Here is a 19,552-nt window from a genome sequence, read left to right on the forward strand (position 1 = left end):
CTAATTTACATTGTATGTCAATGGTTTGAAGAGTTTTATGCCAGGTGCTAAATCCCATAACATGTGACTTCTCAACGATGATAACTTTCTCCTGCAATTAGATGTAGAGATTTCAGGTCCTCTTTCCTCTGACATTGTTTCACAGAATAGTCTCAGGAAAGGGGAGAATGAAATCAGCCCTTATATTCTGTGCACTCCTGCTGTATTTCACCAATTAGTTCTCAGTATCAAAGTCAGAAAAAAACAAATATCAGAAGTTTGCAGGGCTATAACAAGCATTTTGCTTTCACAGAGCCAGATCTCTTCCCTTCCTCTTCCTCCCTGTCACCCACTCCCTCTGCACTTTTCTAATTTGTCTCTCTATTTCAGCTGAGCCATCTAGGCCAGCCATATTGCTTCTCTCACATCTTTTCCACCCAGCAGGATTGGTCCCCCGTTGCTTTGTTTCCTTTAGCAGATGGCCTATGCAGAGCTAATAAACACTAACACAGGTGCCCCACCAGCCAGTCCTCATGGTCTCAGTAATTCCCCTGGCCCCTTTGGAGCTTCTAATTCATGCTAGCCCTGCTCTTCCAAACTAAAACCTTCAAAATCACTGCATCTTAGCCTTGGTGCTTTGTTAACTCGTGGCTTAGGCTGAAGAGTCACATGCAAACTACTCAAGATTCATGGCAACCATATCATGCACAAAAAGCAGAAAATGAAATGCTCAGCCGAGCCTGCAAGAACTTGCTTTCATATATTGCTTTATTGGGCAGTTCAGGGGCATGCCATTCTGCTGTAGACTTTGTACACACTGCAGAGGAGTAAAATACAATAAAAGATAGCTGGCCAGCAACTCCCAGAGGAATAAGTCATCCCACGTTTCATAAAGATCCAAAAGGGCGGGGAAAATCACCCAAGCATTGTATGGTGGCGTAGGAAGAACAAAGAGCAATAGACTAGAAAGATAAACTGAAGGACATAGGACGGCGTACATAACGCTGCTAGCGTGTATTTGAAACCTCCAAGCAATGGCTTCACCTGATTCACCTTAACACTTGTTGTTTGCTTGACACTACTGGAGTAGTTCTTCTTATTTGAAAGACAGTCAAAATGAAGGTTTCATTTTGACTTTGGAGACTCCTGATTTAAAGCAATTGAAAGAGAGAACGAAGACTAAACCCCACTCTTTATCTTACTACCATTTTAACTTGCCTCCAACATTGCAACAAAAGCAGTTGCCAGGTAACAATAATGCTACTAATTCCTACCCTATATCATCTTTAGTGTGCAGTGCTTGCATCCAACAGAAGCCTATCCGGGGATTATTTTCAAAGGTTTATATAATTATTGGATTGTTGCTATCCATATATCCATGGACTTAGCTCAGTTTAGCCTGCCTCTGTCATGATACAGGGTCTTTCTGCAAACTGGGGCAACTCTGGTGGATGAATAGCTAAAGTGACCTTTTCATTCTTCTCTGTAGAAACCACCTATTTTTGTGAGAATTTTAAAATCATTCATGATTACCTCATCTCACATGCATCTCATGGAGGATAAATTTAAAACTAAAAGCTCTCCTGATAGTCATAGCTAAAGTTCACATCTTTCAACCCCTCATTCTGTTCGACATGCAAGAAATGTCTTTATTTCAACCATGACTTATCATTCATACTTCAATGTAAAAAAAAAAAAAAAGACAGTATTTTTGCTCAAAATAAATCATGCAGTGATTTTTCCACCTTTGGTGGTCTCCAAGTTACACTATGCAGTCATTTCTTAATAGCCATCATATTTTACCCTTGTTTCTACTAAAGTGTTGTGCTTATATTGAAATACCTTTCTAGGGCTGTAAGCTCATAGATGGCTTGTAATATCTTTGAGTGTAATTGTCATTTTCAGCTGAGAAGATGTATATTGCTGTTCACTGCTGAATGACATTTTCAGCCCGTTGGCTGCATTTTATGGGCTAATGTTGTGCCTGTGCCTGCTATGGTTCAAGCCTCTTTCAGACCATGGGGGATGCTAAACTAAGTTATGTAGAAGGCAAATCATCCAGTGTGAGGATGATAAAAAGGAGGCTTTGGCCCCTCATGAGTCTAACTTCAGGTTTGAAGATAGAGGAGGGTTGGTTTTTACTCATCTTGAATTGCAGAGTGTTTAGAAATGTGATTCAGAGGAAATCAAGAACCCACATACTGAAGAAGTATGAGTGCGCATCTTTCAGTATAGAATTATTTCCTCTGAAATATTACCTACTGCAGTGTTCAGGCTAGATCTGAACGTCCAAAGTACAGCCACTTAAAAAATCCACATTCCAGATAGCTCACTGTGAGGACTTTTCCTTGATACTCAGGAACACATTTCCATTTCCAAATAGCATCTCATTAGTATTGATTAATCGTTTATTTAGCATTGTTAATCACAACTATCAAAAACCGATTTTTCCTTCCATATCATATTTATCAGGTACTGCAATTTATATATTCTTCAGGGCTCAACCCCATGGCATGCATCTGCAGATAAACCTGCCGTTCCTTACATAAACTGTGTCTGTATCCTTTGGGCCTCACGAGGACAGAAGACCCCACAATGTAACCATAAAATATTGATGGATCTCTACAAAAATATTTTCAATTATAATCTCTTTTTAAATATTTGGAAGTCGTATTTAACTGATGTTATCTGCCATGAAATTGCTTGAGGTTTTTCTGTCAGCTTTTTTACGGATCATGAAAATTCATTAGTATTTTATGAATCTCCATTTCAGTACATGGTGTGACTGCTTCAACCCACCCTTTATTCTTTCTTATATAACAAAACTTTCTAAAAAAGTTTACAGGCCCGTATGAGGAAGCAGAACTTTTCATTTTTGTTTACTGTTTGTCTCATAAAAAAGATAGAAACGGAAATCTGAAAATAAAGTATCTAAACTTTTAATGAGACATTATATGATATCTCAATACACTTCTACTTTCAGAAAGTTATTTTACATTTTCAGATTGATGTTTATTACAACAGTTTAGCATATTTATAGTCTCATTACTATGTTTATTGTAATACGTAACTTTTCTGTATTTCCAATTTTTCCCCCATTAGAGAGACATTAAAAATGCAAAGGGACAGTTCAAGGGTCATTAAAGTTTGGAGCAGACTAACTCGACCCCAGGTTCAAATATTTTATATATAGTGTTTTCTTGTAAGTGTTGCACAGTACATGAAGGCTTTATTTTCAGTGCAAATGAAAGCTAACATTCTCTTCCCATCTCTTTTTATTATTCTTTCTTCCTTCTTTTACCAGACTTTTTTTTTCCCTGTTAGAGAACAGAAAATGTCACTTTCTCACAAACAATATGCTGGAAGTAGATTCTGCCTTGCTGAAGCTAAGCCATAGCTTCCCTTCTCCTTACCTCCCAATCTTTGGTTGTGTCTAACAACCACCGCCAGTTTGAAGTCAAAGAGTTGGCATGCTTCATGTATAGGACATCAAATCAAAACTGTCCCCTTCCAGAACATACAGAACTGAAGAATCCCTTGAATCCTGGCCATCACTGATAGTGCCAATGATGCTTTTTACTTTTCCTTTCTCAGGACTGCCTCGATAGCTCTTCTCTTTGGTTCTCAGTTAGGATTCCCTAAGACATCTCTAAATATATGCAACCTTTCTTTATTGCCATCAGTTATTTCCATGTGGATTCCATCTAGCAATGTGAAAGTTATCCTTAACACTTACTGTGACTCTTCCTTTTATTCTGGTGTCCAGGTAGCCATTACTGCATTTACTGCATCTACTGCATTTACTTAAACTGGACTTCAGATGTCATGAAGCATATTCCTCACAAAAAAGTAATAAATTCCCATTAACTGATATTTTTGTGATGACTTTTAATCCTCAGTTGTGCTCATGTTAATCGGGTCCTTTTCTGTCTCAGCAACGGAACAACAGCAGCTGATATAAAGAATAAATGGTGCCAACAATGAGCCGGTTCTTCTCTTTCTACTATGTATCCACTGATATTTTTTTCTGCTGGCATCTCACCAGCAGAATTCTACTTTGTCTTTACTAGAAATTTCACAGGGTATTCAGTCTCCACTCATATTTTCCTGTTATGTCTTCTGATAACAGTAACGTATCAATGCAGCTCCACTTGCTTTGGTGGAATTATATATGCGTGGAAGGAGACTGAGGTCTCACATCTGCATAAAAGGAAATATACTGGAGTAAAGTTAGTCTCAGAACTTAACTGCAGTGAGTGTTAACATGTGACTTTATTAAAATAGAGTATTATATGAGCACATTATCTTACCTCTATCCAAATGTCAGTAGCCATAGTTTAAATAGCCTTTTCCTAAGTTTAGAAAAGGAAAATAGATAATATTTTGAGCAATTGTAACTCTAATCAGAAATTTCATTCAGGGAATAAATCACAGTGCTTTTTTAATTTACTTCTCAGTAGGCTACAAGGTTGTATCATTTCCACAAAGGAATATCATTGTGTGGGAAAAGCAGCTGATAAACACAATCACACTTCTCCTCCTTATCATCAAGAAATAATGGCATCAACTGTAAGCCGGTTTTGAAGAGACAACACAGATACAACCTTCTGTTTGACAGTTGTAATTGTATTGGAGGCAAGTATTTAATGTTTGATGCATACATTCTTTCTTTCTATTAATCACATTTCTTTCACTTTGAAGCTTGTCATAATACATACAGCTATCTATTATAATATCAAAGATATTATTTATCTTCTCTAGTACTTCTCATTCTGTAAGAGTCCAAAATAGGGATAGAAGATCCCCTTATTTAGCTGAAGAGCATTATTTCTACAAGATGAGGGACCGTTTGATGATAAATATAACAGGAACGGCTCAAAGAGTCAAGGCAATTCATAATTACAATAACTGAATTGTCTGCAGAAGGGTTGAAGCCCTGGACCGCAGCTCAGGATTCCAAACCTGTATGACTTGAGGCAAGTGAAGCAGGAGATCTCTTGGAGATTTCCATTATCTCCATTTTCTAACTGGCAAGCTGGGAGTCATAATATAGCTGTTCACTGCCCTGTCTATTGGGCAACTGACCTACTGTGACCATTTCTGAACTGAGGGACTCTAGAGGGTTTCAGAGGTCCTATGCTGAGGTGGATACAGACTGTGCCCTGGCCAAATCCCAGTCTATACAAAGATGCAACTCACAGTGGCCTTACTACCTTTTCACACTTCTCCTCATACCTTGGCTTTCACAGGAGGGAAGTGTGGACACATACATCCAAACATTATACTGTGCAGCCCTGTTATATGGTGGCCAAACTTCCTCACTGAATGATCAGGGCACCAGAGAGCATCCCAAGACATTTCCTCATGTCTAGTGTAAACAGCAGTGTATGAGAAGGCTAACACTGAGCACAATGCTGCTACAGTTTGGGGAATACATTAATAACAAAGGATTAAACTTCTCTGCTAGTCTAAATGCATCCTTTGGTGCCACCTACAACCAGTGAATGCATAAATCTGAATTCTTCCATTTTTCATTCTTTGGTCTTTTGTCCATGTGGAACAGCAACAGATTAAAAGCTCAACGTCTCTGGAAAACTATATTTGCAATCCTGTTTCACAGATATGAATAGACAAGAAATTCAGAGTTTCCTCCTCCCCAGTGAACTCACCTGGACCGAAGAATGAGAGAATTAGTCTGTGCATGTCTGTACATATCTGTGTGTGCTCATACACAAGGAAGAAGAGTCATGTCACCAGTTACTAACATATAGCCATACCTCAAAGCAGAACACAGCACAGCACGCAGCAGTAGCTCAAAAAGCTCGGAGCAGCTTGCACAATGGGGTAGGAGAGGGAACAAGGAAAAAACAACCCTAGAAAACTGATACAGCACCAGCAATCTAGATACACAGAATGTAACTTTCTTGATCTGAAATACAGCCAAGATTCTGTTTCAGAGCTGTGGAGAATAGTATAGATCCTGTGAAGGCAGAACCCTTCTTCAAAGATCTCCCTATGATGGAGAAAAGAGTGGCTAAATGACTCAGGGCAGGAGGGACCAAATGAGCTGTTGGTGATGGATCCCAGCGGAAAGAAAACTAATGGAAGGTAACTCACACAGGATTTCCAACTGTCTGCAGGTTCTGCACAGACACTAATTTTCATCCTTTATTTACATAATATATGTAGCGTGTAGTTTACAAACTACATGTGTAGTTTACGTATACGTATGCCTATATATTTTTTGATGAAACTACTTGTTTCCAGTACTGTGCATTCCACCACGTCAAAGATACGATTGCTTGCAGGAAAGCAAGGCCAGTTTCTTCTTGTCTACCACTCCCTGAATTCGACTGAATCCTTTGGAGAGAGGGAGAAACGGAGATGTTCTCTTTTTCCTCAGAGTGAAGATGCTGAGCTTAAGGGAACCTTCTGAAGCACAGAGGCAGGCAGGAAAGGAGAAATTCACTGAGGAAAGGGCATAAAGCAGCGATAGAGACTGTGAAACTTCTAAGAGAAGTGAGGGGGCAGCCTCCAAGAGGATGCAGAGCCACATCCAAACCTTAGGGTGCAGTTCCAGGTTACCTGCCTGCAATTGCTGGAGGAGTTGATCCTGCTCCTTCACCTGCCAATTTCAGAGAAAACTAACCTAGCAAAAAAGAAATTACTGGTTTTCCATCAGCAGCAAGTTAAGCCTACTTACCCTGCAACCAAGCATTGTCACAGCCTACACAAAAGAAACTGCAGAAGCATTTGTTTGAAAGTGCAAGGGAAAAAGTAGGAACAACCATTTCAGCAGCAAGCGATTTTAGAGGTGGCTTGAAATGGTACCCTGAGAGGTGATGGAAAGACAGACATTTCCCTAGGAACCCAGAAGAGGGTGTATGGATTTGTTTAAACCTAGAAAGTCAATGAAAGTTGCCGGACTGGGGAAAAGGACCAGTCCTGCAATGAACACAGTAGGTAGGTGAGAGATATGCTTTATTTCATCTGTTCTAACTAAAAAACACTGTGAGTTATTTTCATATCCTAATTTATTATTTTCTATTCTAAACAGAACATTGATTTAAAGATTGAAAGCCTTTTACGTTCATTTGGACATGGAAGCCTTTCCATGTTCATTTAAAAGATAGGGGGAAGAAATTCCAGTTCCAGGTCCAGTGAGGAAAACTCTGAGCAGGCCTTTTAGAGAGGCTAGCAGGAGACCTGTCAGTAATGCAAGATGCCCACAATGACCTTTCCAATTAAACTACTGGCCACTGCACTCCCAGGAGCTGGCAGATGCTGTTCAACTTCATGCAGTCTTTTCTTCCAGCTAGGACCTAGATGAAAAATGTCCTTGCCTGCTTAGCCCATTCTTCAGCTGAATGAACATTCCAGTTTTAATTGCCTACTGAGATACAAGCTTCTTGCAGCAGCAGTAAATAAGTTATCACCAACAACACATCTAGGGATCCATTATGTCTAGTCAATATCGGAGAAAGCACAGCTTGAATAAGAATAGCCAGTCTGGACTCAGATTAGTGAGACAGTGACTAACTCATTAAAAAAAAATCATACATATTTTGCCAAAACTAAATGAAACAGATTTAATGGGCACCAAGGCAACGTTCATTCTTGCTGTATTCCCATTATCACCAGTGGCTTCACATCAGAGATACATTTGGCTGGATTTCTTTAGATTTGCAGGAAGTGCTTTACAAACTCCCATATCCCATCTGGAGTTACTGTTGAGAGCTGACAAAGAGGTATGAAATACAATGGTTGCTGGCACAGTACATTCAAAATAATCTGAAGTGTAGGAGAGAAGGAAATTCCTATAGCTGCATTTTCAGTAAGCTAAAAATGAAACTACATAGACTACAGATAACCAACAGGACACTACTGAGACCAAAATGGGGGCGCATATATTTGTATTGTTTATTTAAAGGATCCTACAAACTGGCAAATGAGGCAATAACACCCAAATCTGCTGTTGATATTAAAATGATACTTAAATTCAGAGACATAATACATAGCAAGGGACAATCCATTGGCATAGAGAACTTGTGCTATTTAGACCTAGAACCTGGATTAGCAGATGGCAAATGCTGCAGTACGGATAAATATACATGAATTTATTATACAACAAAGGAGCAAAAGGGGGGAGGGTTTAAAAGTGCTTGAGCGTATCGATCAAGGCACAGTTAGAGCATGTTAGTAGAAAAATCCCTGAAGTTTTATTTCATTTTGCAGATGGCCCTAGGTAGGGAACTAGCTGCCAGTTATTCTGGTTTTGGTAATGCTATCAAGCTTAGTTCATGCATGTTTATATGTGTAAAACACCTGGCAATATTTGGAACAAAGAAATGTAAACAAGCATGTTATTATTATTAAATACAATCAGATGAGTTATCATTACCAGGTGTTTGCTCAGTAAAATATTTTCAGTCAAGAAACAATGGAGACTAGCTTTATATTGAGTAGTTTTTATATCATTAAAATGTATATGCTAAGCTACAAGCTGGTGACAATTTCGAAACAATTGAAATGAGCTAGCATGATTCGGATTTCTTTCAAAATTCACTCTCTACTGGTAAGAACTGTTCTTCTCTTGAATATTTTGTTTTACTTCCTTTTGACTCATTCCTCTTTTTTTCACAGATGAAGGTGATGTGTTTGTACGTTTGACTTTCGCAGTTCAATCTGAAATATATCACATTGCATCATGAGACACCTTGTGAGACCACCAAAACTACAGCCATGGTTGGATGTCCAATTACAAATATCAAATCACATACAGAAATGTCAGGTTTTAAAATTAGCTTTTTTAAAAAATGTTGATACCTAGTAATCAACTCCTACGGCAAAGTATACACATTGCTGCCAATCAGGGACAAGATAATGATGGATAACAATTGTGACAAGGTAGTAAAAATCAGATTCAGAGTCTGCCAGGACTGGAAACACCATAATAATAAGAGAATTTAATTATTCTCATGTAGATTTAAATGTCATACTGGGGTATTTTTAGACCCTTTGAACGACTGTTTCATGGATAAGCTAGTCAGGGAACTCAAAGGGGAGAATCAGGTTTCGACTTTCTTCTATGCGTTTTCGGCCTGTGTCACAATGTCACTATCAAGGATTCATTCTGTGATAATAACTGAAATGTGTCTATCTTCAAAATTCTTGCAGAAAGCATAAGCATCCTCTGCATCAGTGTTTAACTCCAAAATGTCACGTAAGAACAGACAAAAAAGCTAACTGAACGTTAGAAATTATTAGGTGCAGAACAGAGAACCAAACAGGAAATAATGAGCATGTCACTGTATAAATCCAAGGTGTCTCAGCATCTTAAACACTGCATGTAGTTCTGGTGCAGCTCTATTTCCAAAGATAGAGTTGAGCTAGAAAAATTAAAGTTGTAAAGATGATTAAAAGGTTAGGTCTTCTTCAGCCTGGAAGAGCAATTGCAGAGGAATATAACTGTGAATGGTAAAATCTGTAGCACAGAGAGGATGAACAGGAAATTCTTATTCTTTTTTTTTGTTTTTCTTTTTGGTAATACCAAAAAAAGATGACATCAGGTGAAATTATCATCTAGAATGTTCCAAAAAGCCAAAAGGAAATACATCTTCACAGCTCATAATTAAGCTGTGTAGCCTATTACAAAGGATTAGAGCAGGGCCAAAGCTTACGGATTCCAAAGCCAAAGCTTATGGATTCCAAAAGACATTATTCAAAATCATGGGGGGAAAATCATTAAAGACAATTAAACACAAAGGTGCTGCCTCTAACTAAACATATCCCTGAGCTGCACATTGCTGGAAGCTGCAGAACTATCCTAAGGGAGAATCATTCTATGTTTGTGCTGGTTTTGTGCTGGGCATCCAGTACTGGCCACTACGATGGCATAGTAGGCTAGCTAGATCTTTGGTCTGATCCAGGATAGACATTTTTCTCTTCTTATGTCCCTAAACTTTATTGGAAATGCCTAGAACATAAACTTGTGATGTATAACACCCACCCGTGTCTATGCTAACAACAAAACTCAAAAAAGAGAAAGATTCATAGAAACTGAAAATTGTAAGAAACAAGGCAGTTATTTATACTCCAGGACCGGTTGCATTTATTTTGAGCCAGGAACAGGTTGAACTGTACCTTTCCTGACCTGGTTCACCCATGACAAATTATTATAAAAAATGTGCCTGTAAAAAAGTTAATGAGTCTGATTCCTTATGGAAAAAAAGAGTAATATGAGTTTAGTGAAAAATGACTCTGTTCATACAGAAGCTCTCAACAGCAGTTCCTGCTGGACATCTGGAACTATGTTAGACCTGCTCGTCTTACACAGAGATCACTTACGAGCTGTTCTGGCAACTAGAGGCCATCTGAGACTTTCCTTTCTTGAGGAAACAAGCCAGCCAGCTTTGTGACTGCCAAAGAAGAGTTCCAGAGCCAACCCAAAATGAATATGCATGTACACTTTGGTTTTCTTCCAACTTACGTATTAGTTTATTCTGTCATTTTCTTAAGGTGACTGGTCTGGATGCATTAATCTGGCATTATGCAAATGAGTATCTAGTATAATAGAAGATCTTCCATGTCTGCATCCTAAGTTTGTGGAAAAGCAGTATTATATAGAAATAGTCTCCCATCATGCAGTAAATAACATAGTAAAAGCAGGTTAGATAGACATCTGTGGTGTTTTACATATAGCTAAGCCTACTTCACAGCAGGAAATGTAGTAGATGTCCTCCTCAGGTCCCTTCTGCCCTGTGTTCTACAACTTTAATAAATCTAATAGGAAAAGTAAGAAATAAGGATATTTTAAGGAAGCTAATAACTTTAATTTTGCAGGGTTTCTTCAGGGCTCTTATTTCACAAAATTTTAGTTTTAATTCGAAAGATGCTTCAATTGGTGGAAAATACCACCAATAAAGACTTTCCATTAACACTACAAAGAAAGACTGTTTTGAAATGCTCCTCTACCGTGTCCTTCAATAGCCATCTCGTACACCTCAAAATTAGCAGCCAAAATATAAAAATGGTTTTCAATTTCCAGGTGCCCATATTTCTTTAGGAATAGTTTTTAATTCTTCCATCCCTGCCTTGTAGATAAAGATGATGCAACAGCCATTTGGTTGTATTGTTTAGTTATATCTCAAGATGAAGACAAAGACCTCACATTATAAGTAGCACCTCGCAAAACAGGAACCTGATAAAATTCAGATCCTCTGGGTGATATTGCATGTAATAACAACTCCAGTAAAAATTAGTATTGTGCTCCTGTGTCAACAATTTAAGAGCACTCATGCCTCCACCTACATATACAACATGTTCTTTTACTACAGTGACCAAAATGCTAATGCATGGAAAAACAACTACCATCTGAAACAGCTGAATAAATGTGTTACTCAGAGCAGATTACTGAAATTAGCTCTGCTTCATTCTTTTCATTCCCAACCTTGCACACAAGTCACATCACACTGTTGCTCTTTTTCGCACAGCATCTGATAAGAGCATTTGCATATATCTTCCTGCTTCTTTCCTAGCTGTCTCCCCAGCGTCCAGATCATTCAAAAACTGACAGATACAGAGCACTGTCCTTGTTCCAATACTGGTTACGTGCATCTCTGAGCCTAAAAAGAAAAAAAAAACTGTTATTATATTTAGATTTATATTGTTCCACTTGATGATTAAAGGAGATCAGGAGTCAAGGGATAAAAAAGGGAACATGGAACTGAAAAGAAAAGAAACGATGAGGCCCTTAGGCACAGGCAATTGCCTAGGGCAGCAGGTCAAGACAGCAAACAGTCCAATACACTGGCCATGCTGCCTACTTTGTTGCCACTTAAAAGAAGCATTAGCCATGCTTCCCTACTGCTCATTTTTACCTCCTTTGCTAGCAAGCCTTGAGCCAATTTATTGTGGAAGAGGAGAGTGGTCAAGTGAACATTATACACAAGACACTGATCAGTGCTGGACAGGACAAAAAGAGTTTTACCACGTCCCCCCAAAACTTACTGCCCCACTCCAGTTCATAGTGTGAACAGCAGCTGATCTTGCCCCAGGACACAAGGAATCTGCAAAGAGATGTAAAATCCAGGCTTAACTCTGTCTCTCCTACTCTTGCTCACTGAAAACATCATCCGAAGAGAGTTGTGCACCCAGGCTCTCACCCGACCACAGTGCAAAGAGGAGCCCACAAACAAATACAACAGACCAAAATTCCTCCTGGGGAAACTCTGTAGAGATGATTCTTGGGCCTGTTAAAAATCTTATCTCAAGTCTCTTTGTTCCTGCTCTCTCATCCATTAGGTCACATCCTTTTCATAAGGTCACAAAGAAGGATGTCATGGTATATAATGGCAGCTATAAACACACATACAAATATACACGTACATGGGCACTCCTTTCTTTTGGCAATGTATCAGAGTACAATCTAACCCTACAAGTTGTGCTGGGCATAACATCTATAAATATCTCCTGGTTGAACGTATCCCAGTGTAGATCTGTAGCAGTGGCATCCCGTTCATACCTGAGCAAGCTGCAAGTGACTGTGACAGTATTCAAAACTGCTGAACGGTCTGCAGCTCACAAGAGGTCCAAGTGGAGTTTTTCACTTGGAGGCTGACAACATGTGACCAACATCAGCTGCCATCCCGGTGTAGGTGGGCTAGATAATCAACACCTCTGTTGCGGGGGCAACACAGCTCTAGGAGGAAACAAATTGAGAAAGACTGCTGAAATCAGCATTACCTCAACACCCTGGGTCACGGTGCAAGTTAGTCCTGCCCTACTACACAACAGAAAAGGAATATGCCTGCTAAGCCACTGTTATCTCCAGCTTCAGGATCACCATGAATTCCTGCAGTCCTTGGCTCTCTTGAAACATAAAGCGTGGCTCTTGGCCATATGACAGTTTTGATATGATACTTGTAAAGTCAGGAGGCTGGCTTGCTCAAGGCTAAGGCCTGACGTTCTAAGCCCAGCACCTGCGTAATCACTTCACCAAAGTGAAGACTGAGTGAAGGTTTATGATGTTTCTAGACCTAGCTGCAGATTATTGCTGTTTTGTGTGGGTGTGTTTCTTCCCTCAAGCGATCTGCTGCTTCTCTAGCTAACGTAGAAAGTCCTCATTATGGCTCTTAACACTGTTATTATCACAAGTCTGTCAGTCAGAGAACTCCTATTACATTTTCACAGAATCACAGAATCGTTTAGGTTGGAAGGGACCTCTGGAGATCATCTAGTCCAACCTCCCTGCTCAAGCAGGGTCACCTAGAGCATATTGCCCAGGATCGCATCCAGACGGGTTTTGAATATCTCCAGCGAAGGAGACTCCACTACCTCTCTGGGAAACCTGTTCCAATGCTCAGTCACCCTCACAGTGAAGAAGTTTTTCCTCAGGTTCAGATGGAACTGCCTGTGGTTCAGTTTCTGCCCATTGCCTCTTGTCCTGTCGCTGGGCACCACGGAGAAGAGGCTGGCCTCATCCTCTTGACACTCCCCCTTCAGATACTTGTACACCCTGATAAAATCCCCCCTCAGTCTTCTCTTCTGCAGGCTGAACAGGCCCGGCTCTCGCAGCCTTTCCTCATAGGAGAGATGCTCCAGTCCCCTCATCATCTTTGTAGCCCTCCGCTGGACTCTCTCCAGTAGTGCCATGTCTCTCTTGCACTGGGGAGCCCAGAACCGGACACAGTACTCCAGGGGAGGCCTCCCCAGGGCTGAGGAGAGGGGCAGGATCACCTCCCTCCACCTGCTGGCAACACTCTGCCTAATGCACCCCAGGAGACCATTGGCCTTCTTGGCCACAAGGGCACACTGCTGCCTCATGCTTAACTTGTTGTCCACCAGCACTCCCAGGTTCTTCTCCGCAGAGCTGCTTTCCAGCAGGTCAGCCCCCAGCCTGGACTGGTGCATGGGGTTATTCCTCCCCAGGTGCAGGACCTTGCACTTGCCTTTGTTGAACTTCAGGAAGTTCCTCTCCGCCCACCTCTCCAGCCTGTCCAGGTCCCTCTGAATGGCAGCACAGTCTTCTGGTGTGTCAGCCACTCCCCCCAGGTTAGTATCATCAGCAAACTTGCTGATACACTTTTTACCACTGCAAAAAATAACACTTTCCCCCTAGGTGGCTCTGAAAAAAATCTTTATTTTAAATGATTCTAGAGGACTAAAATGAGACGCTTTTCTGATTCACTGCTTCCAGAAATGATGCTGAGATTAAAAACTTAGATATGTTTCTGTAAGAGGGTATCAGTGCCTAGTGCAAAAAATAGCTGTATTGAACTTCAGTTCCATCTCCTGTGACAAATTAATTGCAATACAATACTGATTTCAGATTTTAAGCAAGCAGTTAACGCATTCCTTTGTATACTGCAAATCAAGACATTTTACAGAAAGCAAAAGCTTTGCAAGATATACTCTAGAAAGGAAAGGCAGAAATACGGATTAGGCTTGGAAGTGCTGTTCTAAAAAGTAGACACGCGGTGGCAGTGTGGCTTCTTTGTCTTCAGTGGGGTTTTAACAACACTGAAGAATTCACTTTCCCTCTGCACTGTTATTCAAATAAAATTAGAAGAAAGAGGTCAGATCTAGACATAACCCAGCTATTCCTGGCTATCCTACACTTGTATATAACACTTCCAATCATGTTATCCAAACTCTGTACAAATAAAAGGAAAAAAAAGAATGACACTTCATTTTCCATGTCTTCCTAAAGAGACAAATATGAATAATTTTGTGTGCATGTAAGAGGAAGCCCTTGCTGGTGAGCTGTTTCACATCTAAACCGAACACCGCAATGTTTATACTTACTCCAGTTTCCGTTGAGCTCCCTGCAGATGAAAATAATCTCCGTCCAGCATATCGTCAAAAACAGCTTGTTCCATCTAAATCATAACACAGAAAGAGGGGAAGGGAGGAAAGGAAAGAAGAGTGAAAGAACAAATATTACTACTCTAATATTACTTGAGTGGGGCTTCTGATGAAGAAAAGGTTGCATAGTTTAGGCCAAGCACACCTGTAAAGAACAACAAACAAAGTGTATAACGAAATTTCTGGTTTTGTGAGCTGCTTGAATCCATCAGACAGTGGACAGAAAATGGTCTTATGTATGTGATTCCTCATCTCTTAGTCACTAAATGCATCAAAATTAAATCTCTTTTTCAAAAATCTAATGAGCAAACATCCATCACAAGTTGCTATCCATTCAGGGATAATCCCAACTACATCTCTTTCAGTCTAAAATTGGCACAGGTAAACTATTTGCCTCTAGAAAAACTCATTTTTTGCAATTGACTGAATTTTGCAATTCAGTCAAAAAGTTTTTGCAATTTTTGCAATTCAGAATTTGCAGACCATCAATTTCTATTGATAGAGCAATCAGTTACATGAGATCTTATTTCCTTTGTGCAAGAAAATGTCTTATTTCATTTATATTTCAGATCTTTACTAAGCATTGTCAGAAATGCTGTGCAGGTCAGATTCTTTCTCCTCCCTACCTCAAACTTTCCAGTTAGTATTCCTAGTTACAGAGAAGGAAATCTGCCTTGGAAATCTCATGAAAGAGCTTTAGGCGCAGAGCACACTGCCATTCCTTTTGCCACAGATCTCACAAGCACATATAAACACACATACACATACTTGCAAGATAATAATAATTCAACGTTTCTCCCAACACACACAATGCCAATGTGCTAAGAATTTGTAAACCTGTAAGTATGTCAGTGGCATCTGAGCACGCCCTCTACAAGAGTATTTTCTAAATCCTGAATCCATTTCAGATGTATTTTGTGCATGAAACCGAATTGGTTGCAACTATAAAGACTAATCAGAATTCATGTCTGTTCTGGAGTTCAGGAATGGAGGAAAGGCAGGGAAAGGGGGGAAGGGGAGGAAATGTTTCACATTTTTTAAACTGTTTTCTAATCTCCTCACTCAGTACTCCTCACTCATACGTGCCTGTCCATTCTTGATGTCCAGAGAGAATGTAGTATCTATTGTTTACTGGAAATGCTTTTGTGACTTATCTGTGTTTCAGTAAAAGGTTCTAGCATAGTTTCTAACATAGTTTACATTCCTGCCTAGCTGTGATGTGTCTTCCCCATTGTTTTCCCTGCCTTATCCTGCCCATCCTTATGCTTCAACTTTTCTGTTACATTTTTCTGCCTGCTCATCACAGTTTTACCACATACCAGCTCCCCCTTCTCCACAAATCCCTGATCCTCCTTCCCAGGAGGTACCCTACAGCTTATCTCCGACCTTTCTGTTCCCATGAGTAACCTTTCCTCCTCGGTTATGAGGAAGGAGCGCGTCACTCCATCTCTCTTAATCACCGAAGGTATTTTCACATATTATAAGCAGCCACTAATGTGACTTCTCCTGCGATATGCCACATTACAGCAAAAGGGGATGACATTAGCCAGACCAAGGCACAGGAAAGGCCAGAGCTCCCTCCCTCCCCTTAAAGAAAAACAGAAGACGGACAAAAGTAAACCAGCGCAGAGCCAGAAGGATTCTGATGCCACAGCATGTGTCAGTAAGCAGGAGGCAATTCCCTAGAGTCCTGAGTTTTCAGGAAATCTTTATATACGGTGCCCCCGTTTCTTACTTTACGATTTAACTTGAGATAAGGATGATCTCAGTCCCGGTTTTTCCCCAGGTGTCCTGGGATCACTCTGTGCCCTCACTGTCATGTCTGAAGTACTATTAAAAATAAGTTATACCAGCTCGTTTTGAGTCCCAGTGTCTGTCTGAAGCAGCCACAAATAAAAGCCACATACATTTTTCACTTGATTTTAAGAAACATCAGCTTCTCCACTAAAATACCTGTGTTTAGTTTGTGAGGGATTTTTTGGAATTGTGCAACCCTTCACCTTTGACTTCTTCTTTCTTCCAAAGCAAACATGAAAGCCTGCACTTTCCCATCCACAATATGCTGCATGTTTCATTTGACTCCTCCTTAGTGTTTGTTTAAACATTAAGTCAAAGTTCTGCTCTGCGGTAACATGAGAAGTGAAGCCTTCATCCTGCCCCCATTTGCCTAGCTGTATTTCGACGCGTGAGAGGCTATTTCTGACAGAAAACGCATGCCCAAACAGCTGCAGGAGCAGACCCAGCAGGGCTTTTTCAGCCTGTCACTGTGCAATCGCCCCACCACTTCCTTACAACGAAATCGAGAGAAGGCGGCTTCGGTTCGTTTCCCTCTGCAAACCCTCGCCCGCCGCACCGTGAAAACCTCAGCCGGCATGACAGCCTCCCAAGCCGGCAGCCCTGCGCCCACCTGCCTACCGCAGTCCCTGCAAGAGTTTTACCTTCACAGCCAGGCACCGCTGTATTCAAAGCACAGTCTCACCCCCTCGTACTTTTAGGTCAACAATTATATCCGCACGCAGGAAATGCAGCTACGTGTAAAATATATAAATGCGTCCAATACACAAAGTAATCCAAAAGAGCTATAATAGGAACTGCATTAGGATAAATGAATAAGAAGAGGTATACGTTGAAAACGGGTAGGTATATACAGGTTTTTGTGGGGTATACGTGTGTGTGTGCGTACCTACACAACAAACACCTCCTGCCTGGGCTTTTCCTGTTCTTTGACGCCTCCCGAGGGTGAGGGACAGAAGCAGCAAAACTCCTCTCCGCCAGCCCCCACCGCGGTTGGGGCGGGGACCCCCCCCACGCCGGAGCGGGGCGGCCCCGCTGCCTGAGGCGGCCGGGCCGGCGCGGGGCCTTGGCGGGAAGCGGAGAGGAGAAGGGAGGGGAGGGGAGCGGAGGGGGCGGCCCCGCTCTCGCCGCCCGCCGCGGCGGGGGAGGAGCGCGGTGCCGGCCGAGCCTGGCACCTGCGCGGCCGCCGGGCGGGGCTCGTCCCTCCGCGGCCGAGCTAAGCGCTGAGGAGGCGGCGGTGGCGGCGGCGGCGGCGGCGACGCAACAGGTATCTCCGCGCGGCGACCGCCGGCGCCCATGGCGACCCACAGCTCCGCCGCCGAGCAGGGCTACATCCGCACCGTGCTGGGCCAGCAGATGCTGGGGGAGCTGGACAGCTCCAGCCTGGCGCTGCCCTCCGACGCTCGGCTCAAACTCACGGGCGGACAAGCCGGCGAGGAGAAGGCGTTGCGGCTCCACCGGCAGGTCCAGCAGACGCTGGCCAGGAAGAGCAGGGGCTCGGTGGTGAACGGTGAGTACCCGGCCCGGCCCGGCCGGCGGCTTCCCTGAAGCCGCTGCCGCCCCCGCTCCCGCCGCGCCGGAGTGAACGGCCCGCGGCCCGCGTGCCCCGCCGCGCCCAACGGCTCCCAACGGCTCCCAACGGACTCATGAGTGAAAGCCGGGCTGTGCGGGGAGAGCCTCTGCGGGCCGGCGGAGAGCGGGCTTGCTTAATAACGGGCTTCGTACGAGCGGCTTCCCTTCGCGACATCACCGGTAATGAAAATCTGAGCTGTGTCACGCTTTTCCCTTCTTTTTTTCCTTTCTGGTTAAGCGAATTAGGTGTTTCTCCCTCTCAGCCACTCCAGCTGTACTGCTGCCTGAGAGACGAGCCGAGGCTTAATTCTCCCAATGCCGTAACCGTTGCAGTGTGCTTGTTTTAATAACTGAAGTTTTACCCTCTGGCCCTGTTTGCTAAGTAAAATGGAAAGAAATGGTCGGAAATGGTTTTCCCTATTTTACCTTGAAGTAGAAGAGAATGGACAAAAAGGAGGTTTGGCAAAATAACCCTGGGAAAGGCATAAATAGGAAACGGAACGATAATGCTGCTAAATTCTTTATTTACCCTGTTCGTTGACGTGCGCAGTACAAATTGAAGTCAATCAGTCCTTGCTCTTAAGCTCTTGCAGTCAGCAGGCCTGATCCTTTGATAGGGTCCACCGTGCGGTGGTACCTATCATGCGAGGGGGATCCAGTTGCAGTGTCAGGCCCCACCTGGGTGACTTTGTCAGGTGCCGAGGGTTTCAGGCAAGCTGCTGGGGGGGGGGGGTTCGTCTTCAGTATTAATGGAAAAGAGATGCATTGTCTTTCAAGTAAATCAAACAAATCTGCAAACATGAAATTAATTATACTGAAAACTTTGCTCCTGTTTTTAAATAGGACGATATGACTGACTTGCAGGTTATTATACCCTGTTGCTCAGTTGTCATTATGGAAGCTGTCCCCTTTTGTTTTCAAAAGACTGAGCAAAAGGGCTTCACGTTTATAAATATACTTCACTCATCTGTCTTGTCAGACAGAAAAATATTTCCTTGTACTTCAGCTGGCTTCCATCTAAAAAACACCTCTTGACTAAAAATGCATACAATGCAGGCGCGGACATATTCTACTCAGAAAAAATAGGAACATGAATCACATAAGCAGGTATACACGGCTCAGCAGTGTGCAGGTACACATGCAAGTCCTCAGGTGGAAGCTCTTGTTTGAATAAGGTTCCTGAACATTTTTAGAGTAACTTCATTAGTTTTTCTGGTACTGGAGAGGACCTCTCTGGAAAATGCTTTTTAAACGATAGTTAACAAATGAGTTGGTGTCATGAAGCTGAGATGCCGTCTCTAAACTATGCATAAAAATCTATGAAGAGAAGTTCCAGTCCTCC

The 19,552-nt window shown here is 42.0% G+C and overlaps 1 protein-coding gene and 1 long non-coding RNA gene across 2 annotated transcripts in view; one reads left to right on the forward strand and one right to left on the reverse strand.

Annotated features, from left to right (window-relative positions):
* Window positions 1-7,876: 7,876 nt before the first annotated feature.
* LOC104147306 (uncharacterized) lies at window positions 7,877-17,722 on the reverse strand. Its single transcript, XR_694876.2, has 5 exons — window positions 17,528-17,722; window positions 14,785-14,858; window positions 12,503-12,679; window positions 11,989-12,047; window positions 7,877-11,603 (listed from the first exon to the last, which is right to left on the reverse strand). It is a non-coding gene; the product is annotated as an uncharacterized lncRNA (long non-coding RNA).
* Window positions 17,723-17,746: 24 nt separating this feature from the next.
* Window positions 17,747-19,552, forward strand: part of PKP2 (plakophilin 2) — a 45,353-nt gene continuing 43,547 nt past the window's right edge. The window contains exon 1 of the mRNA XM_068945976.1: window positions 17,747-18,148. Coding sequence (XP_068802077.1) covers window positions 17,935-18,148 — 214 coding nt within the window. The 5' untranslated portion in view covers window positions 17,747-17,934. The remainder of the gene's footprint in view (window positions 18,149-19,552) is intronic.

Source organism: Struthio camelus, chromosome 1 (assembly GCF_040807025.1).
Source record: "Struthio camelus isolate bStrCam1 chromosome 1, bStrCam1.hap1, whole genome shotgun sequence".
In the NCBI taxonomy this organism is placed as follows: Eukaryota; Metazoa; Chordata; class Aves; order Struthioniformes; family Struthionidae; genus Struthio; species Struthio camelus.